This window comes from Mirounga leonina, unplaced genomic scaffold, assembly GCF_011800145.1.
Source record: "Mirounga leonina isolate KUSES-001 unplaced genomic scaffold, KU_Mleo_1.0 Mir_152, whole genome shotgun sequence".
NCBI lineage: Eukaryota > Metazoa > Chordata > Mammalia > Carnivora > Phocidae > Mirounga > Mirounga leonina.
In genome coordinates this window covers 54,322-74,091 of record NW_023270380.1, presented here as the reverse complement: position 1 = coordinate 74,091, position 19,770 = coordinate 54,322, and the positions used below count along the sequence as shown (strand labels likewise).

At 48.0% G+C, this 19,770-nt stretch overlaps 1 protein-coding gene across 1 annotated transcript; it reads right to left on the bottom strand.

Moving 5' to 3' along the window:
* Positions 1-6,137: 6,137 nt before the first annotated feature.
* On the bottom strand, positions 6,138-16,879 carry RHOU (ras homolog family member U). Its single transcript, XM_035008406.1, has 3 exons — positions 16,338-16,879; positions 14,543-14,601; positions 6,138-9,490 (listed from the first exon to the last, which is right to left on the bottom strand). The coding sequence occupies exons 1-3, from the start codon at positions 16,597-16,599 to the stop codon at positions 9,035-9,037; spliced, it is 777 nt and encodes a 258-aa protein (XP_034864297.1). The 5' UTR covers positions 16,600-16,879; the 3' UTR covers positions 6,138-9,034.
* Between the last annotated feature and the right edge of the window lie 2,891 nt (positions 16,880-19,770).

Below are 19,770 nucleotides of genomic sequence, written 5' to 3'. Positions count from 1 at the left end.
GGCTCGATCCCAGGACCCCGAGATCATGACCTGAGCTGAAGGCAGATGCTTAACCCGACTCAGCCACCCACGCACCCCAGTGATACTTTTAATATAAGGTTTTAAAAGTGCTTCATATACCCCATGCTCTATATCAATCCATTTGTCCAAATACAGCTGAAATCTGTCTCTTTTGCTGGAAAAAGAAATATGGAAACAACAGATGGAAACAACAGAAATATCCAAATTCCATCCATCCAGCTGTCTGGACACTCAGAAAGGTGCCAATTTTCACCCATTCTCAGCGTGTACTCTCTCCGCAAAGGAAGAAGATTCAATGAGGGGTTTAGGCAACATCCTCTGTCACCCATTTCAATAGTCAGACCCTCACTGAAATAATATAGCTGACAAGCACACCTTTTATTACCAGGATTCCTGGCTGCTAGGCTAGTTGTATTCTCCACCTGCACGATAATATATACAATCCGCCTCTCTTCATCCAGGACAGACATGCTCGATGGACTGCACCAGACCTGGCAGCCTCAGAGTCTTCCTTTCCCACATGAATCCACTTGGAAGGCCCCCAAATAAACATATCTTCCCAGGTTCACATACTTGTGTAACTCCTTCCACCCGCCACCCACATTTTCTCTGGGACTTGCTTTGACCCATGAACCTTAACAACCATGGTGCAAACACGCTTGGTAAGCCCTTGCACACTGGAGTGTTCTCTCTTGGCACATTCACTCCTGGAAGTCAGTTGCCATGTTATGACGAAACTCGGGCTAGACACTGAAGATGAGAGGGGACAAGGAGAGAGACCCGGGGTTTCTTTAGAGAGTCCACCCCAGTTGAGCTCCCAGCTGCGTGTGACCTCGGCAGAATATCTGCCCCATGAGCCCAGTCAACCCACAGGATCACAAGAAGGAATAAACAGCCGTTGTTTTAAGCCACTAAGCCAAGTGATGGGGTGACTTGTTATACAGAAATAGATTATTAAACTAGTACATCCCTACTGGTGGTTTTAAAGGCCCCTCTATATCTTCTGTATAAGAGCAGAAATGGAAAAGGGAAATTCAGGCTTAAAATACACTCACTGATTAATGGTTCTACCACTAACTCATGCAGAGTTCCTTACTTAGCAAGTTAGTCCTTTTGTTTCCCTCTCTAATAAATAAGGATAATAGCAACCAATCCAATACACACTCCCCATGGGAGGTATGAGGTTAGAAGAGATGTATTTATTTGTTCATTCATAACACAATTTGGCTAGGAGAAGATTTAGACAGATTACAGTAATAGGTAAAATATTTTACATGCTCAATAAGTGAACGTGGTTCATAAATTTCAGATATTATATTTACCAACACATTTTCTCCTCTTATAAACCCGTTCTGTTTCCTGATCTCTTTTACCAACATTTGTATAAGAAAATTTTGGACTGTTTTATCTAAATAATTCCTTATCTAAACAATAATTGATTTCCTTCCACTTTTTCCCTTTTGAAATAGAAACACCTGACTTTCAACAACACCCGATCGGTTTTGAGGATAAAGGTGAGGTGGTTTCGGTTAGGCGCCTGGTGACTGGGGACACAGGAGAGTGTCTAACTCTGGATGAGCTCTCAGCAACACAAGAGCCGGTCTTAACAATTATTGAAGGTTGTTACAAAGGCAATAACTATTCATCCAGTGGCCCCAGCCTCATTCTCATCCCTTAGATCCTGAAATAAAATGGCAAAGGAAGTAAATTTTGCAGATCAAATAAATGCGTTGAAAATCCACTTATCTCTGGTTTACAGCAGTAATGAGCAACAAGAGCCTGTGTACAGCCCTTCTAGCTTCATGGTCTGGCCTGAGATTTCATTACAGAATAACAAGTAGGAAAATGAGGGAGAGCTAAGATCAAAGCAGAGGGAGAAGTTTGGGGTTCTCGATGACTTGGTATATGTGTGATTTTTCTGTATGTTTACCAATAAAACATTTGCTAAATAAATAAGGCAAGCCAACCCCGTTCCATTGATCCTACTATGGGTGATGATGTTTTAGGTATCAGAGTTCTAAGTTCCTAACAAATACCTCTTCAGACACTTGAGCAGACTCAAAATGGAATTGAAACCCGACCGGCCGGGTCTGCTGTATTCTAAATCCATGACAAGTAATGGTAGGCAGGCTTCCTGATTTCCATGGTAAAATGTTAGTTTTGATATTTGCTCCTGAAGCACATGACTCTCTCTTCCACCAGCCACGTACAATACGGTACTTGTCTTAAGTTAACCCCTAACCAACGATTATCTAGAATGTGTCAAGGTGTGACTGATGCACATGCCGCTCCCGAAAGCTTCTGTGCTAAGGGATATTCTCGAACGTCTAAGTTCCTTTTGTGCTTTAAGCTGAAACACTCCAAAGCAGTAAGCTTGGACTATCAGAACCCCCAACCCTGTGGGAAGGCTTTCCACAGCGACAGCCACCATATGCCACATTAACGTCACACCTCCAGCTGTTCGACTGAGAGGAAATGTTAGAAACAGTTCTGTGAAGACGGAGCCTGTTTCTGCAAAGCCAGGCAAAGACATAAAATAGTCCCACTGCCATTTTTAGTACATTTTCTCCTCAATTCAGCCAAATCCTAATCAGAAACCACTCTACTAAGTAATGTGAGAGAACACGGTCTTGGGAAAGGAAATTCAGGCACTTGGTATGATCACTGCATCCTCTCCCTTTGGGGACCTCCCTGAGATGCCAAATCATATTAAAGCTGTTGTGGTATTTTGTTTTGTTTTGTTTTGTTTTAAGATTTTATTTATTTATTTGACAGAGAAAGCAAGAGGGCACAAGCAGGAGGAACAGCAGAGGGAGAGGGAGAAGCAAGCTCCCTACTGAACAGGGAGCCTGATGTGGGGCTCAATCCCAGGACCCCGGGACCATGACCTGAGCCGAAGGCAGACCTTTAACCAACTGAGCCACCCAGGCACCCTGCTTGTGGTGTTTTGAAGAATAAAGAGAGGCAGGAGATTTGGATGTTTAATGATATCAAGGTAACACACATGAGAGGTGTTTTCGCCAATGGGATCAGAAATAGCCAGTGATTGACTGCTACCCCAGTAGTTCTCCCCTCACTAGGGATGTCCTGGCACCTCTACCCCTCATCAACCAGCTAAACCACGGGGGCCCCTGGCAACGTTGCATGCATCTGACCAAGACTGCTGCTGACTTGGGGCACCTGGGTGGCTCAGTCATTAAGCGTCGAGCCCCGCATCAGGCTCCCTGCTCCGTGGGAAGCCTGCTTCCCCCTCTCCCACCCCCCTGCTTGTGTTCCTGCTCTCGCTGTGTCTCTCTCTGTCAAATAAATAAAATCTTAAAAAAAAAAAAAAGACTGCTGCTGACCGCTGTGTTCTGAACATTCCCTAAGAAAAAGAATACAGAGGAGGCAATGATCTGGGGAGCACTGAGCTGACTTCCAGGACATGAGTGTGGTCAGCAGAAGAACAGCCCCCAAAGATGTCCACATCCTACACTTCAGATCCTGTGATGTTGTGGGTTACGTGGCAAAGCAGAATTGAGGCTGCAGATGGAATTAAAATTGCTAATCCACAGACCTTGACAGGGGGAGATTACCCTGGACTCTCCAAGTGGGCCCCATATAATAAGGGTCCTTAAGTGGGGAAGAAGAGGTAGAAGAGTCAGTGTTAGTGGGATGGCCTCTAAGAAAGACCTGACCAGCCATTGCTGGCTTTGAAGGTGACGGAGGATCAGGAGCCAAGGCCTGGAGGAGGGCTCGAGAGCTGGAGGAGGCGAGAACACTGCTCCCCTAGAGCCTCCAGGAAGGAACGCAGGCCTGCCAGCCCCTTGATTTAGCCCAGTGAGACCCATTTCAGATTGCTCACTTCCACAACTGTATGGTAAGAAATCTGTTGCTTTAAGCCACGAAATTCGTAGTAATTTGCTACAGTAATGAATGGAAACTCACAGAATGAGTCAAATTTGAAGTATCTGTGGGACATTCAGGAGAAGAATGAATGGAAATGTGATACTCTGCTCTGGAACGTGTCCTCCTTTTGGACAACAAACGTCAGGTTAGAGAGCAACATCGGGTTCCCGACCACGTGCCTCCTCCACCTGCGGACTGTGTCTCTTCAGGATGTGGTTGTGCTGTTAGGACCGCCCGGGGGAAACTGGTTGGCTGAGCTGGGCTGATAAACAAGGATTCTAAAAATCTCTAGATTCACAAAGCTGAGTGTGCGCGTCTGAAGCAAGAACTTCTTGCATGAAAGGAGTCAAGGGACAGACACCCTCGCAGCGTGCTGCCTGACTTCCACACAAACCTTACTTTGTCGTCTCACGCCGCTCACCAAACCACCTTCAGAGGCTCAATTCCACCTTCCCCTCCAGAGGGGGCTGGCCCGGGCTCTCCCAGTGGTGGCCAGCCCCTAGCAGTCCCAGCTGCTCAAGCAGCAGCATTTCTGCTCCAGGGTCAGCCTGTGCAACGGCTGGAGTAATTCATACTGTTTCGCTCTTCTTTCATAAAAATGAGTGGAAATGAAAAATAGATGTGCTATTATCCATCAAAAGCATAAGGCTCACAAAAATTAGTAGGGCTGAAGATGAGAGCCATTAGGCGCCAATCGTAAGTTAATCACCTAGGCAGCCTGCTGTGAGAGATGAACAGAGCTTGCCAATGAGAGCAGTCAGAGTGGACATTTACTGAGCACTTCACATTTGTAACCCCACCAGACCACTGAGGTAGGTGCCAGGTTTATCCCCTTTATAGATTCTAAAGTTTAGACACAGAAAGTTTAACTTGCTTAAGGAATCTCAACCAGTTAAGTGGCAGAGTCAGGATTCAAGCCCAAAGAGCCTGACTCTGGAGCCCAGCCCTCCCCTCCCCTGCCCCCCCCCCCATCACACCACACCCTCCCTGATGTCAGGGGCCTCTCTGACCTCATCCTTTCCCTGACCTCCTCTCCTCCTCTAGGTCATCTCCTGCTCCTCTCCCTGTACTACTTTGGTCCTGTCCACACTGGTGGCCTCCAGGACATGCCAGACACTTGCTCTGCCTCAGGGCCTTTGCACCTGCTGTTCCCTTTAGAAAACTTTTCTCCCAGATACTCATCATTCTCGCACCTCCTTCAGGTCTTGTAAACGTCTCCATGAAGCACTCCCTGACCTCCTCTAAAAGGACTGGGTGCTCTGTCAATGTATCCTGGGAAGGCCTATCCTGGATATGGGAGGCAAACAGGGGCTGGTTGAAGGGAAACTTCCAGGTCCCTCTGAGCTGCGATTAGGCTGCCCATGGAGGCCAGTGAGGGCGAGCTGGGTTTTAGCACTTCTGGACATAGGCTGATGGCCAGTAATTTTAGTTGCTCTCTGCACAGTAACCCAGTGCATTGTGGTTGAATGTTTGGTAGATACAAAAAATTCAAAGTCTGGCCTCAGAGGCACCGTGGGGAAAGAGGTGGACAGGCCCATCCTTCACTAGATGATCAGGAGCCCTTCACCCTTGAGGCTTAAGGGTAGAAGCAGGATGACATCTGGGCTCCCAGAATGGTCCTGTCATCAGGGCCACATTCCCTGGTGTAAGGGCCACATCCTGGTGGCATGACGATAAGGCTGACCGCATGTTCACATATACCACATGGGCATCCCCTAGCCCTCAGAGATGGGGAACTCTGAGCCTTGCTGGCCTTCCTTGTTAAGCTGGTGGGGCTCGTGGCACCTTCTAATCCCTTCCATGGCCATTATAGATCTTGGACATTTACCCCACATGTGCACATGTATTCTCATTCAGGATTCAAATAGCCTGGGGAGAAAAGCAGTACTTTCACACATGAGGAAACTGAGGCTCAGATCTACTGACCTACACATCATCACACACTAAGTGCTTCTCTGGGCCTCGACTTTTGGCTCCAAGAACAGTGTTCCTGTCAGGGACACACATGGGCCACCAGCACACGATCCATTACAGACCCAGAGTCAGAGAGTGCTTGTATCCGACTGTGACCCCAGAATTCTCAAAACCAATTTCGTGTTGGTTAGGGATGACTCCCCAGACGCCTCTGGGGGCACGCCACGATGCTTCCCAACCAGCCTGCTTTTGACGTGGCTAAACCTTTATTCACTTCCAGTGATCTTCTTCAGTAGAAAAGGCAAGTGCAGTTATATCCATAGGTCAGAATTTATTTCATACCACCTCGTTTATAGCATTTTCAAGGACAACATTCTGCTCAACATCATTTACACTTGAAAACAGAGAAGCACAACTTGGTAAGGCACCAGGTTACGACAGTCTGGGGAGAAGACCTTGCCTTCATTTTGGCTTGTGTAATACCTGGGTGGTTTCTCCTGAATTCTGTCAAGCACAGAGAACAATATTACAAAAGGTTCATTTCCACATACATGGTAAAAAGTGATAGAACAGGTGGGAAGTATATTGTATTTTTCAATTATGACTGGCCTACACTGTAGGAGTTAAGCTAAAGCAGCATTTTCTAAAGCACAACTCATAAAATCTTCTCTGCAATACCAAGCTGCAAGTTTAACAGTGCTTGAGCTTTGAAGTGAACCAACTTTATGTTTAACTCAAGCACATACTTTTAAGAACTTTTCTGCCCAATCACACAAAGAAAGAAAAATGGAGGAAAACCTGAAGTACAATCAATCGTACGTACTTTACTATTCTATAAACTGCAGCAACATGTTAAAAACAGTTGTGTTTAAATGTCAACCCTCTAGATTTTTAGCGCTAATGGTTCGGGTTGTATCAAGTTGGGTTAAAAATAAACCACTTGAGGAAAGCTCTCAGAACTGGGCCGCACAGGCACGCTCCCCTGCCAGGTTACCACCAGTGGCCCCCAGACAGAGGGGGCCATGGGCCCCGCCCCGGGTGGACCAAGAGCAGCCCCATTTGCTGTCACGTGCATAAAATTTCTTTCAAGTCTTGTATTCTATCTTAAAAATTACTTTGCACTGTACTCCAGGACATTTGCTGAAATATAAAAATACTGGTTAAAATTACTCACCAAGTAAGTCTCCCACAGCTCCCACCCCTGCACCCCAGAGCAGGCGGAGCCCAGCCTGGGACACTGGTCCCCCCACAGACAGATGAGCCAAGCAGGCCAGCTTAGAGTCTGTTCGGAGCATTTCCACAAATGATGTAATTTTATTCACTCAGGCTATGTGACTAAATGCTTCAGGAAACTATGACTGATACCAATTTCAGTAATGAAAAATAGTGAACAAGCCATGTATTTTAGTTTTAAAACAGAGAAATCAGTTAATTTTATTTACTAACACAAATCAAAGAAGCCCCTAACCCAATCTTTTACTTCTATAGGAAAACATAAATTCGCTTTTTTAAATACAAAAAAGACAATGCAAGACCCACAGAAAGACAAGACTTTTCCATCCACCGGCTCTACAGAAGTTTCCCTAGTTATTGAATCGATTTTGGTAAATCTGCTTCACCCACCACAACCAGACATTATAATTCGTGGGGTAGGCTACCTTTTGGCATCTCAGAAGCATAACCATCACAAAGTAAACAAACCTACTCTTCTGATACGCAACTTTTTTCCTCAAGATGAAGCCCTAAAAACTGCCACCTTGAAGAACACAAATGTTTCACAAGCATGTGGTTTTCTGGCTATCCCCCCACAAGGATGCAGCTGAGGGGGGGGAGCTGGGGCCCATACGCGCACCCCGCTCCCGGCGGCCACAGCAGGCCGCCCCTGTGAGCCCTCTGACTCACAGCCCTGGTCTCTGCTGCCCTTTCCCTCAAAGGCATCTGCGGCTTTAACCGGTGGTTTAACAGGTTTCAAGAGACATTCAGTTTAAAACAGGTTTTAAGAGATGTTCGTGTTTTAAGATGGTCTCAAAACTGTGTCAAAATATACTTAAAATCCTATCGGAGTAGGATATAATCAAAAAGAGATCTGTTCAAAAAAGTAACAAAAAGCGGAAGCTGAGCTTCCCTCACATGTTTTTGTGGTCATGCTTTTTCTCATTAACTGTTTAAAAGTCTGAATCAGCAGCAAATACAGCCATATACACATATGTGTATGTGTGTGTGTGTGTGTGTGTGTACATTTTGGCTGACTTAAGGGGAAAAAAGTACATTTTGTCTCCTACAATCGTTGGCTGCAGGCCTTTCAAGAGTGTCCATGTCCCTGCAGATGGTTTAGTTTATTTAGTTAGTATGGAAGTTTTAAAACAATTCCCATAGGTGCTCCCTAGAGTTCTAACTACCAGGGTTTAGGCAGTTTGGTGCACATATACGAACAGCAAATACCACGTTCTGATCTCAACATGAATCACTCCCTAAAGAAAATACAAGAGCTTCTGACTAATACTTGCTTTACTCCACATGGCATGTTGGCTATGTTTATACAATGTCAACACAACTGATCTAAGAATGAAAAATCCCAATAAACAATGTTTTCTTTTTGGTGTACCCAGGGCCACAGGGTTAGTAGGATGTGCTTTCCTGGTTGATTTTAGATCTTAAGCAACCAGGTATTAGCATATGACAAAAGTGACTGGTTTGAGGTGTTGTAGGCAGAGGTCTCTTGTTTTTTTCTCAGATTTTAGTCCCTTAAAAAGTTTTTTAGAAGTGTGTGGAGTCTTTGGGCTAAGAGTGATTCTCACCATAGCTGGCCAGGGGACACAACGCACTTGCAGGAAGGAGCCCTTAATCAAGGCAGGGTTAACCACACCATTTCTTCTTTTGTTCTTCTGTACATTATAACGTAGCAAAAAAAAATTTCATTCCTGACACCCAGATCCAAGGTGTCTTTTTCATATTAGATATAAATTAATCCAGAGGTCTAGAGCTCTACATTTCCAGAGTTATGAAAAATGCTCCACTGACTTCAAAAATATCTTGCATAATTAATAATCAGCTCGTCCCTAAGCTCAAACAAACAAGAATATCCAAGGCAAGAAAGAAGACGTAAATTGAGAGCTGGACCTATGACACACACACGCTCTCTACACAGCTCCGGCACGATGAGAGGACGCATTCAGCTAATATAGCTTCTACTGCGGGTTCCCGGCCGGCGTCATACGAAACAGCAATACTTCTTCCACCAGGACTTGGAGAGGTTTTTCATTTTGTCTGGAGTCCTGCTTTTGGACTTCTTTGGCTGTTGCTGAGTGTCCGAGTACTGAATGCCCGCAACGATGGCCGCATCAAAGACCTCTTTGAGGTTTTTCTGAGTCAAAGCTGAACACTCGATGTAGGAGGCAGCTTTGATTTCCTCGGCGCACAGCTTGGCCGCCTCTTCGGGCACGGGCTTCTCTTTGCATTTGTCCAGCTCAATAAGGACCTTGACGTCTTCTCTGAGATCCGACTGCGTCCCAACGAGGATGATGGGGGCTTTGGGACAGTGGCAGCGAATCTCTGGCACCCACTTCTCGCTGACGTTCTGGAAAGAGGAGGGGCTCACCACGCTGAAGCACAGAAGGAAGATGTCCGTGTTGGTGTAGCAGAGAGGCCTGAGTTTGTCAAACTCATCCTGCAACCAATCAAAGCACCCAAAAGTTACCTTCTCAATTGATTCTCATCAGCAAAAAGACCACTTTACCATTTTTTTCCTTGAAAGGGTCTGGCAGGTCCGGTTACGGAAGGAAGGGCCAGCACCTCGGAAAGCGATCCTGCTGCTTGCCAGCCCCACAAAACCTGCCCATTGCGTTCGATGTTCACATCAGTGTTCACAGCCCTCTGGCAACTTACCACAGGAGAAGTACTTACAGTGGGTGAATGGCAGAAAGCAAATTTACTTTCTCCAGCCTTCAGCCTAGAGTAGCCCAGATTTACTCTTTCAACTCTGGTATTTAGCTACTCTTTTAGAATCAGGGTTAGCAGCCCACGGATCCCCAAGTCTCCAATCTGACCCCAGTGACCCCCATCTAACCCAGCTCCTCTCTTGAACAAGAATCCAGCCCTGCCCGTTCTCGACAGCTGTGAGTGATGCCCGCCTGGTCCCACCTGTGCTGCACACGGTCGGGGCACGCACAGAGTACAGAGTAATGTCAATCAGACACCAGGACAGACCCAGAACTGGAGCTGAGGACCTCTGACAGCCCACTCTCCTTGGCAATTCAGAGAGCCTATGCCTCTCAAAATCACTTACAACAATGTGACTTACAATGTCACATTGGTTAATACATTTTCATTCTTGCTTGATATACCTTTCTTCTTGCTTGATCTCTTTTTCTCCCTCCTTTCTTCCTTTTGGAACTTCCTTTCCCCTTCCCTTTTCCCTGCAAATACCAGGGACCTCCATGCAGCTTTGGGAAGATAACCAAGCATCATGCTGCGGAATACCTGCCAGAGTCATCCACCTGGCAGAGATGCATGCTGGCCACCGGGCACTGTGCAGGGCCAGGGGAATCAGCTGGGAACAGACAGACCTGGCCTCGGCCCTTGTAGAGATGTCGGCCTCCAAACCAGCATTTCTTCATAGTCCCCTGCAGTGCCTTATTCAATGAACTGAAAGCTTTCACTCAACTCTCTCATAGGAAAATACTTACATCATCTCATTCCTATTTAAAATTTCTATCTGTGGGGGCACCTGGCTGGCTCAGTCAGAAGACATACTACTCTTGATCTTGAGGCCATGAGTTCAAGCCCCACATTGGGTGTAGAGATTACTAAAAAAATTAGTTAATTAAACTTTTAAAAAATAAAAAAATAAAGTAAAATAACATTTCTATCTGTGGGTGCCAGCCTCACACACATGTCCTATGATAGATAACTTCCCAGTGGCATGAAAAAGTGAAATGCCATCCAGGTTTTCAGTACACCGTTGGCACACTCTGACTATTTACAAACTCCTATTTATGTGCACAGTATTCTGCATCCGTGGCCCTTCTGGAGGCGTAAAGGAAACCTGGATCTGGTTTACTGGAAGGCACTTTCATCATTTGAGGCTCCACAGTTTAGTTGTAGGGCAACAACCCCTAACAGTACAGACGTCAACCAGCTCAAATGCTCAGGAACGAATCTGGCGTTTCATCACTGCCGCCTGTCAGACTTCTACACACGGTGGTTAAAAAAGAACAACTTGGCTTTCTTAGTGCCAACTTTGTGCTGAAAGGATCAACATAGAAAATCCACCAGGTCGACGATGGCCCAGCAAAGATCTTGTAATAAAACATTCCCTCTGTTCTCAGAGGCCCCAGAAAAGCACAAAACGGAGCCCCGCGTAAGGTCAGCTCCCTCAGGCAGCTGCAGCTCACTGTTAGAAGTCAGTCACCCTTGGTGGTGCCCTGCGAGCTGGGGTTGCATTACCAATAAAAAGAAAGGCAAGCGCAGGGGCTGGGCCTTGTGACAGGGCTTTGGAAATCCAGCTCCCCAGACCTCTTGAGATTCTGGCGAAAGGGTTCAGGGAGCCAAGCAGAAATCAAACCCGCCTCCTCACTGCCTGACCAGAAACCCCAGATATTTGCTGAAATCAACACAACATACATATGCGTGACGAGGCCAATTGGAATGTACCCTCCAGGAGAGGTGTGCTGAGGCCCAGTGATGTGCACGCACCTGCCAGGTCTGTGGGGAAGACATACAGAATTCGGTCAGGGACAGGGCGTGGTGGACAGGCCACTGAATAGTAGTGCTGGTCAAGCTGCAACTTGAGTTTTTGGTTTTTTTAGCACAGAGATTTTTCCAAGTGCCTCACGGGTCAAAAGCCTGAGGAATTTTCAGCTTCTCCTGGCAATGCCACTGTGACCTCCTCCTATTTCAGTGACGGTCCCTTCTCTTATGCCAAAGGTATGTTCTCAACACCCTCGGTCTCTGATCTATTTTCACTTGAGTAAGACTGTGAGTCCAGTGTTAAAAACTCCTTTTAACATCTTCTATGCTCACCTACCTCCCTAACAAGAAAACCCAAAGACACAAAAAGCAATTTCTAGTTACTTATTCATCCAGTAGAGCCATATTCTTGCTCTGAGCTTCCAGATGAAAAACCTGCATTTGGGCCCCGGGTTAGGGCTACCTGTGCTCATGCTCCCCTGGAGCTGGAAACAGAGGTCGCACAAGTCACTTTAAGCCCACAAGGCTATCCTGAGGACTGCCTGGGGCGGCGGGGGGGTGAGGGGAGGGGGGCGGGTTTCACTGGCTGAGTCATCATTAGGGAAATAGAGCAGGTGTCAAATCAAGTCCCTTAAAAGGTTGTTTATCAGATCTGGAGTAAGGAATAAGGAAGGTGGGAAAGAACTACCACTCTGACCTGCTTTGCTATTAGTCAAAATAAGTCCTAATGGATACTTGGAGAGTAGGGGGAAAAAATGATCTTATCTTACCAGCTGTGTACTTTGCATAGTTTTTGAGGTTGGTTTATTCATTCATTACATAATAAGGTATACTTTACTAATACATCAGTTAAAAAATAGTCAAACTCAATGAAAACATCACTGGGAGACCAGAAGAATAATTTCCAAATAAACTAAATCTTACCAATTTGCACCAAAGTCCTTTTATTTCCCTAATTATAAACTTTTTTCATGAAAATATCTCCAAAATTATTCTTGCGCTTCCCCAGCTTTTAAACAGACCATACTAAGGAAAAATCGACCTCTGCCTCAGTAATTCAGGATCATCTCTACAAAGTTTTTCTGATGATGGTCCTATGCCTCTTTCAAAACTGCCCAGTGGTTTTCTCCCCAGACCCACCTGACCTGCACCCCAAGCCAACACTGCCTTCCTCCTTATGGCACTTCCCTGGTTTCTTTCACAAGTTCTACTAACTGGTTTATCTTCCCTACAGACTATAAGTCTTCGGAGGGGCAGGCCAGGACTTAAGGTTGCATTCCCCAGGACCCAGCACTCCGTTTTATGTATCCATTATAAACCATGATTAAGCCCTATTCTGCACCAGGCACCATGAGGGCCCTAGGCCTAGAACCCCAACTCAGGAAGCCAGGTCTGTGACAAGAGTCAACAGCTAACAGGAGAGCCCCATCAGTGGGCAGGGATGTGCTCTGTACTGCTTGCTCCTCCCCTCGAGGATCCCCAGGAACTGTGCCTTCTGGGCTTCCTGTCTACGGTCTTATTCTTGGGCTATTCAGCTGCCCCTTTCTGGCGTTAGCAGCAACGTCTATATTTATCCACGTGCAACTCTGACCTCATTTTAAAGATCAGAAAATCAGACACGTAGTAGGACAAAGATTCTTACTTTATAAAAAGCAATTAAGCTCTCATGACAAATACCAAGAGGGCATTCAGAAAGATTCAATATTAGAAGAAAGTGTTCTTTTGAGTCCTCTTTTCCACAGGCAGGAAGATACACAGTGCGTTTGCTTTTTTCTGCTGCCGCTGAAGGGGAAACGGAGATGCTCCAGTGGAGAAGGGGCAGAAGGGGCAGGGCCACCACTCAGGCCACTCTGGCCACCGCCAAACCCGTGCTGAGCTGGGGACCAAAGCTGCAGTCTTGTGTCACCCTGAGTTTTGAAAAATAAACCTGTGAATTTGCTGTCCCAGGGTAGGCAAGCAGTTTGGACGAGGCACTTGGGAATGCTGGAAAGCGAGCTTCTTAAACACAGATTGTCATGTGACAACACCTCAGAAAGTGAGGTGGGCACTTTTACGTGCCCACAAAGGGCCCCTCAGCATTTGCTCTAACTCTAACAAGGACAGGAAAGACTCCATGTTGATGAACTGTCACTATGACAAACTCAGGAGATGGCACCCTGGGTTCGCACAGAGAACAAGGAGACCTCAGTGACGAGCACCATGCCAAGGGACGACTGGCTGATGAGTCCCTGGAGCTCGTCGGGGAACACCCCAATCCCTTGTCCCTCCCTGGGCAGGTCATCCAAGTGCTTGATCCTCAAGACAAGAATAAATATTCACAATTTGGAAAGACTAAGTCCAGATTCATTCATTCCCCCAGCTCAGGAGAGCTTCGACCACTGTATCTCTGCTTCAAAGGATGGGGGTGGCCCTAGAGAGTCAAACCACAGCTTAGGGAGGGATGGGGGGTGCCTGGGGGGTGCAGTTGGCTGAGTGTCTGCCTCTTGGTTTCGGCTCAGGTCACGATCTCAGGGTCGTGGGATCGAGCCCCGTGTCCAGCTCCACACTTAGCGTGGAGTCTGCTTAAGATTCTCTCTCCCTCTCCCTCTCCCCCTCCCTACCGTGCTCTCTTTCTCTCCCTATAAAATAAATAAATAAAATCTTTTTTAAAAACCTCCATCTTTTTCTTGAGCAAATTTAATATTTGGCGTGTTGACCTCTAATAAAATGATTCTATCACCAACTTACTCTGAGAAATAATCACAAAACATCACTGATAATTTTTAATATAAACGAGACAGTAAATAAGATCAGAAAGTCCTGTAAGAATTCCCGTTCTTGACCCTGTTGTCCCCCTGCCCTGAGCATGCAAAGCTGGGCCAAACCCTGTTTTAGGGGTGCAGACTATCTCCCCTCCCCACCACCCTCTGAGAGAGCAGGGCTGGGGCCACTGCACGAGCCTTTAGAACGACCCGGTTATGGAGGGAGCTTATTGTGAGGCCTCCCTAAGGCTGGCTCCCTGGCCAGCCCGGAGCCACGATGACCCACTAACCTGCCCAGCCGTGTCGCAGAGCTGGAGTCTCACAGGCCGCCCGTCCACGGACACCACAGCTTAAAAACAAGACAAAAACAATGATCAGGGGGTGGGTGTCTTTTAAACCCTTCCAGGAAAATAATGCCTTCAGCTGCAACTACCATTCTCCCTCCAAACCCTTCAGCTATTCTGGGTCCCCTAATGAATTAAAGACTTGCCTAAAACAAGGAGGCCCCACGGAGGCATTTTTGTCTTCCAACCGCCCAGCCGTCCAGGGCTGGCAATTCATCGCATGGCCGGGGCTGAAGCTGCAAATCCCTGAGCCGTTTGAGGGCACCCCAGAAGGGCCTGCGCTTTTTGCTCAGCCCCAGAAGATTTATTTTCCTGTCACACTCGTTTCAAAAAACCTAAAAACAACACTGGGGGGGGGGGGGTTGCGGTTGTAAATGGGAACCAACCTTGCCGTTTTAACTCAGTGGAAAACCTTACAAATAATTCTGTTTTCCCTTGGGAAACGTTCCAAGACTTCATGGTTTATCATAAAATTGTAGCTTGTTTTGAGAACATGAGCAAACACAGGCAGCCTGCATTGTCCTGTTTATAGAAGAGGGCACTGTTTATCTCACCGTGTCAGCTCAAAGGGAGGATTAACACAGAAAAGAAAGCCTGCCCACCTTTCCACTGGGATCAGGTACTGGGCAGGGGCCTGCACTGGAGCACAGCCGGGAGGTTTCTGTTTGAATTAAGCACTCAGGTCCCTCTAAGTGCAACTTTCTAAGTTGCTTTTAATGTTTACACGAGTCAGCTGGGAGGGAAAAGGAGGAAAAAATAAAACCGTTTGGGTGGAAACCCATTAGTGTAGCAGTTTTATCAAGGGTACCTTAGAGGTGGAAGAAAGCAAGCCCTTGCCATCGGGACCTTCTAAGAGGTCAAGAAGCATTGTTGTTGTTGTTGTTGTTGTCCTTTTAAGAGCAGAGAGAGTGCTTCACTGTGGATTTTAACTTTTTAGTAAATTTCAAAAAGACCTGAAAAATCCTTTATCTTTGTTTCCACCAAACCAAAAAACAGCACACCATACGTAAGGGCTGTAAATGGCTTAAAGAGACACTGAAGAGATACTAAGAAACAGAAACAGAGCCAACGGGGGAGATGGAAGAGGAAGCAGTGGGAGCAGGGGAGAGGGGCTCAGAAGAAATCGCCTTTACTCTCCAGGTTTAATCCAAACCTAAGCCCTTAGTGCTGTTTTCACTAAGTCAACTATGTTCTGCCGTCTCTGTGGCTCTTCAAAGCGGAGACGCCCCTTCCCTGTGAGGGAAGCCACCGAAAGGAACGGACTGACTCTCAGGGCCACAGGTAATGGCACCTGCGCGTCACCTTCCCACGGAAACTCGGCAGCTGTGCCAGCAACGTCGACCTGACGCAACTTTTCTACGCAGCAAACTGACCAGGCAACCTGAACTCGACCTGTTCCTTACTAAATTGCCGTATCATTTCTTTCTGCACAGGCTCTGTCTCCCGTACCCCGGCCCCCTCCGCCGGGCTCCGCTTTGGGGGGCTCCCCGTCGCCCCGCGGTCCCTCAGGTGGCCCCGCGCCTGCCCCGTCCCCGAGGCTCGGGAAAGGTGCTGCGCTCCGCGCCGGGTCCGCTTCCCAGCTGGAGCCCGGCCGGCCCAGCAGCCTCCTCGGGGGCCCGCGACCCTCGCGCCGCGCCCCCCCCCCCCGTCCCCCGGCCCCCGGCACCCGGGCCGTCAGCACCGCGCCCGCGGACTGCGGCCACGCGCCCCGGCCCGAGAAGCGCCACCCGGCCCGGCTCACCCGAGAAGTTGTCGAAGGCGGTGGGGATGTACTCGGTCGGGTAGCCGTTGGTGGTGTAGCTCACCACCAGGCTGGTCTTGCCCACCGCGCCGTCGCCGACAAGCACGCACTTGACGCCGCGCCCCTCGGCACCGCCCGCGCGCCCCCGGCCCCCCGGCGCCCCGGGCCCGCGCCCCCCGCGCGCCCCGCGCTCCCGGCGGGGCGGAACGGGCGGCGCCTCGCAGCGGCCGGGGAAGGCGGGGTCCCCCTGCTGCGGGGGCATCGGTGCGTGCGCTCGGGCGTGCAGGCGCGGGCGAGCAGGGCCCGGCCCGACCGCCCCTCCGTCCCGGAGCCCTCCGGGAGGGAAGAGCTGTCAGCGAGCGCTGTGGGCGCGTGCCCGGCCCCCGAGAGCAGCGCTTCCAGGCCGCACGCTCCCAGACAAAGGCGGCCGGGGAGGGTCGCGGCTCTGGGCTCCGGCGGCGCCACCTGGCTCTGCTCCGCGCGGTCAGGGGACTGCGGGCCGAGCGCCGTGGAGCCCGAGCGCTCTGTCTCCTCCCGGCTTCCCGGCGACTCGACGCGTGGGGGGCGGGCGGGGAGGGGAAAGAGGCGGGTCCGGCCCGGCCGCTCTGTCCCCGCGCCGAGGCCACAGCGCCCCCCGCCTGCGCGCCGGGTCCCTGCACCCGGGCCGGAGGCGGCGCTACGCCGGGCAGCAGGGGAGCGCGGACGCCGTCTCCGGGCCCGAACAGCGGCTGCGGGGCCGTAGGAGGGGCGGCCAACACCCGCTCTGGGGATGGATCCCGAACGCCCATGCTGGGGCGCGGCTCCCGGAGGAGCGGGGTGGCCGAGGGCAGCATCCTCCCCGGCGCCCGAGACCGACTCCACCGCCCGAGGGGCCGAAGCGGTTCGGCCTTGTTGCGCCCACGCTGGCGGGGAAGCCTGAGCTTCCTCGTGTTCCCCTCGCTGCCCACCTCCCCTTCTCGGTCGCAGCCTGTGCTCTGGGGTCCCTTGCTGGCCACAGTGCTCCACCCAGGGGGGAATGAAGTGTCTTGGGGACGTGTCTGCAGGAGACTGAATTAAAAGGCAAGTTTTTAAAGTCTACCTACAGCCCATCGTGTGATTTTTCTTCTAAAATAATTTATCCTCATAGCATTTAGGAGCAAGATGATGTCAGGTCCAGTGTTAATGCTCGTTTGGTATGCCAGGAAGCAAATTAATTTATAGACCCAATTTCTTCTTTTACTTAAATGTAATTTGGTGACATTAATATTAATGGGGCGGGGGGGGGGGAGAGTTCCATTTACCTCTGACTTCCTCTCTGCCTTCCTTCTACATTTAGCAAACAGTCCATTCAGAAAACAGCGAAGCCTCTCTGGGTCTAGTCAGGACACAAAGGCTCCTCAGGATTCACAGTGTGGTTTGAGAAGAGCACATACTATTAACATGAATACTGATGCTACAACAACAACAACAATAACAGTAACAGCAATAGCCAATACATATTGAGCCTTTATGTGCCAGACGCTGTTGTAAGCACTCTGCCTGAACTAATTCCTTCAATCTTAATATTACTTATACCCATTTTACAGATGAGAAAATCTCCGGCACAGACATATTGAAAAAGTGCTCAGGGTTCAGCAGCTCCTAAAATGGCAGTGACAAGATCCAAACCCACATAGTCTAGCTCCAGAGCCTAAGCTCTTTTTTTTTCTTTTCTTTTTTCTTCCAATTTTTTATGTAAATTCCAGCTAGTTAACATACAGTGTAATATTAGTTTCAGGTATAGAATTTATTGATAAGAGACTGAGCTCTTAACCAATTTCCTGAAAGCAAAAATAAACTGGTGTGATAAACTCAGACTTGGAAGTATGACCATGGTTGGAATGCAGAAGTGGATTTATCAAGAGGCTAGATGCATAAACCCAGGGCCCCTCACTTGCAGAGAACCCCTTCCAAGGCCCTAGGGGCCCTGGCAATGTGAACTGTAAATTTTGCAGAATAACACTTTTTAAAGATTATTTATTTATTTATTTGAGAGAGAGAGAGCGAGAGTACAAGCAGCGGGGAAGAGCAGAGTGAGAGGGAGAAGCAGACTCCCCACTGAGCAGGGAGCCCAAATCCCAGGACCCTGGGATCATGACCTGAGCCGAAGGCACATGCTTAACCGACTGAGCCACCCAGGCGCCCCCAAATAACATATTTTTAACCACTACCAGTTCAGTCCACTGTCTCAACTCTAACTTCCCCTCATATTAAGTGGCTTTAAAGTGGCCATGGACTTTTTAACCGAGGAAAGTGAAGTTGGAGACAAATTTTCTTTGGGATTAATGGATACAGAGTCAGGACTAGGGTGAGGTAACAGAGGTGCCAAGGGAGCAAAATTTAGGGAGACCAACCTTGCATTTGCGTGACCCTGAGAATGAGAGCCCCTTTACATTTTGAGCCTCAGGCACCTGGCTTGCTTCTCCCTAGCCCTGACCCCATGGGATGTATTTATGTGGTTTTATAGTTCCTATGTCCAGGTGTACAAAAGGCTACCAATGACTCACCAACTACCCTCTGTGGGGTCGTGTTGGTGTCCACCTGAACTTTTCTACATTCCCCAGCACTGGAAGGGTTCCAGTAGCAAAAGAGTAACAACAGATTTTGAGACAGACAGAGCCAGAAGCTAGTCTGTGGCGATTTTTTACATCATAAAACACAGTATTGTGAGTGTTGAGTACTAGAGAGAGTTTGACTCTCTCCACTACATCTGGTCAAAATGGGAGTTCTCTCCTATCAGAAGTGTACTCTAAATGTAGCACAATTACAAATGCATCATACATTTTTGGAGGAAATCACATGAAATAGAACAGATAGGACTTCCTATGTCTGTGAGGGCAAAACCCTGTACCAGAATCACAAACAGCAAGTTCACCTAAATGTGAAGTACATTTCTATTCCTCTCATGGAAGGTGTATTAGCAAATTACAAAATTGAAGAAGTGGTCAAAGGGTATGCAGCTAGGAGGAAAAGGGGAGATACTGTTCAAGGGGCACAAAGTTTCAGTTTCACAAGATAAATAAGTTCTGGAGATCTAATGTACAACCATGTAACTATAGTTAACAACATTGTATCATATACTTGAAATTTGCTAAGAAGGTAGATCTTAAATTTCTCACCACACACACACACCACACAAAGGTAACTATGTGAGGTGATGAACAATGTCAATTGCCTTGAGTAGGGGTGAATATTTCACAATGTATCTATGTATCAGATTATCAAGTTGTATACCTTTGATATACACAATATTTAATTGTCAACTATACCTCAGTAAAATTGAAAGAAAAGGGTATGCAGCTAAAAAATGTCAGAAAACGGCGTAGGGAGGTGTGTCAGGCAGTTTATTAAATGTTTTCTTGTGGATTTTTCTTGAAGTTAATGGTACTTGTTGGCCTTTTAAATTTTATAGCTT

Coding starts and splice junctions, on each gene's coding strand:
- RHOU (XM_035008406.1), bottom strand. CDS start 16,599: ATGCCCCCGCAGCAGGGGGACCCCGCCTTCCCCGGCCGCTGCGAGGCG. Junction 14,602..16,337: donor CGCCTTCGACAACTTCTCGG/GTGAGCCGGGCC, acceptor CTTGTTTTTAAG/CTGTGGTGTCCGTGGACGGG. Junction 9,491..14,542: donor TCTGCGACACGGCTGGGCAG/GTTAGTGGGTCA, acceptor GATTGGTTGCAG/GATGAGTTTGACAAACTCAG.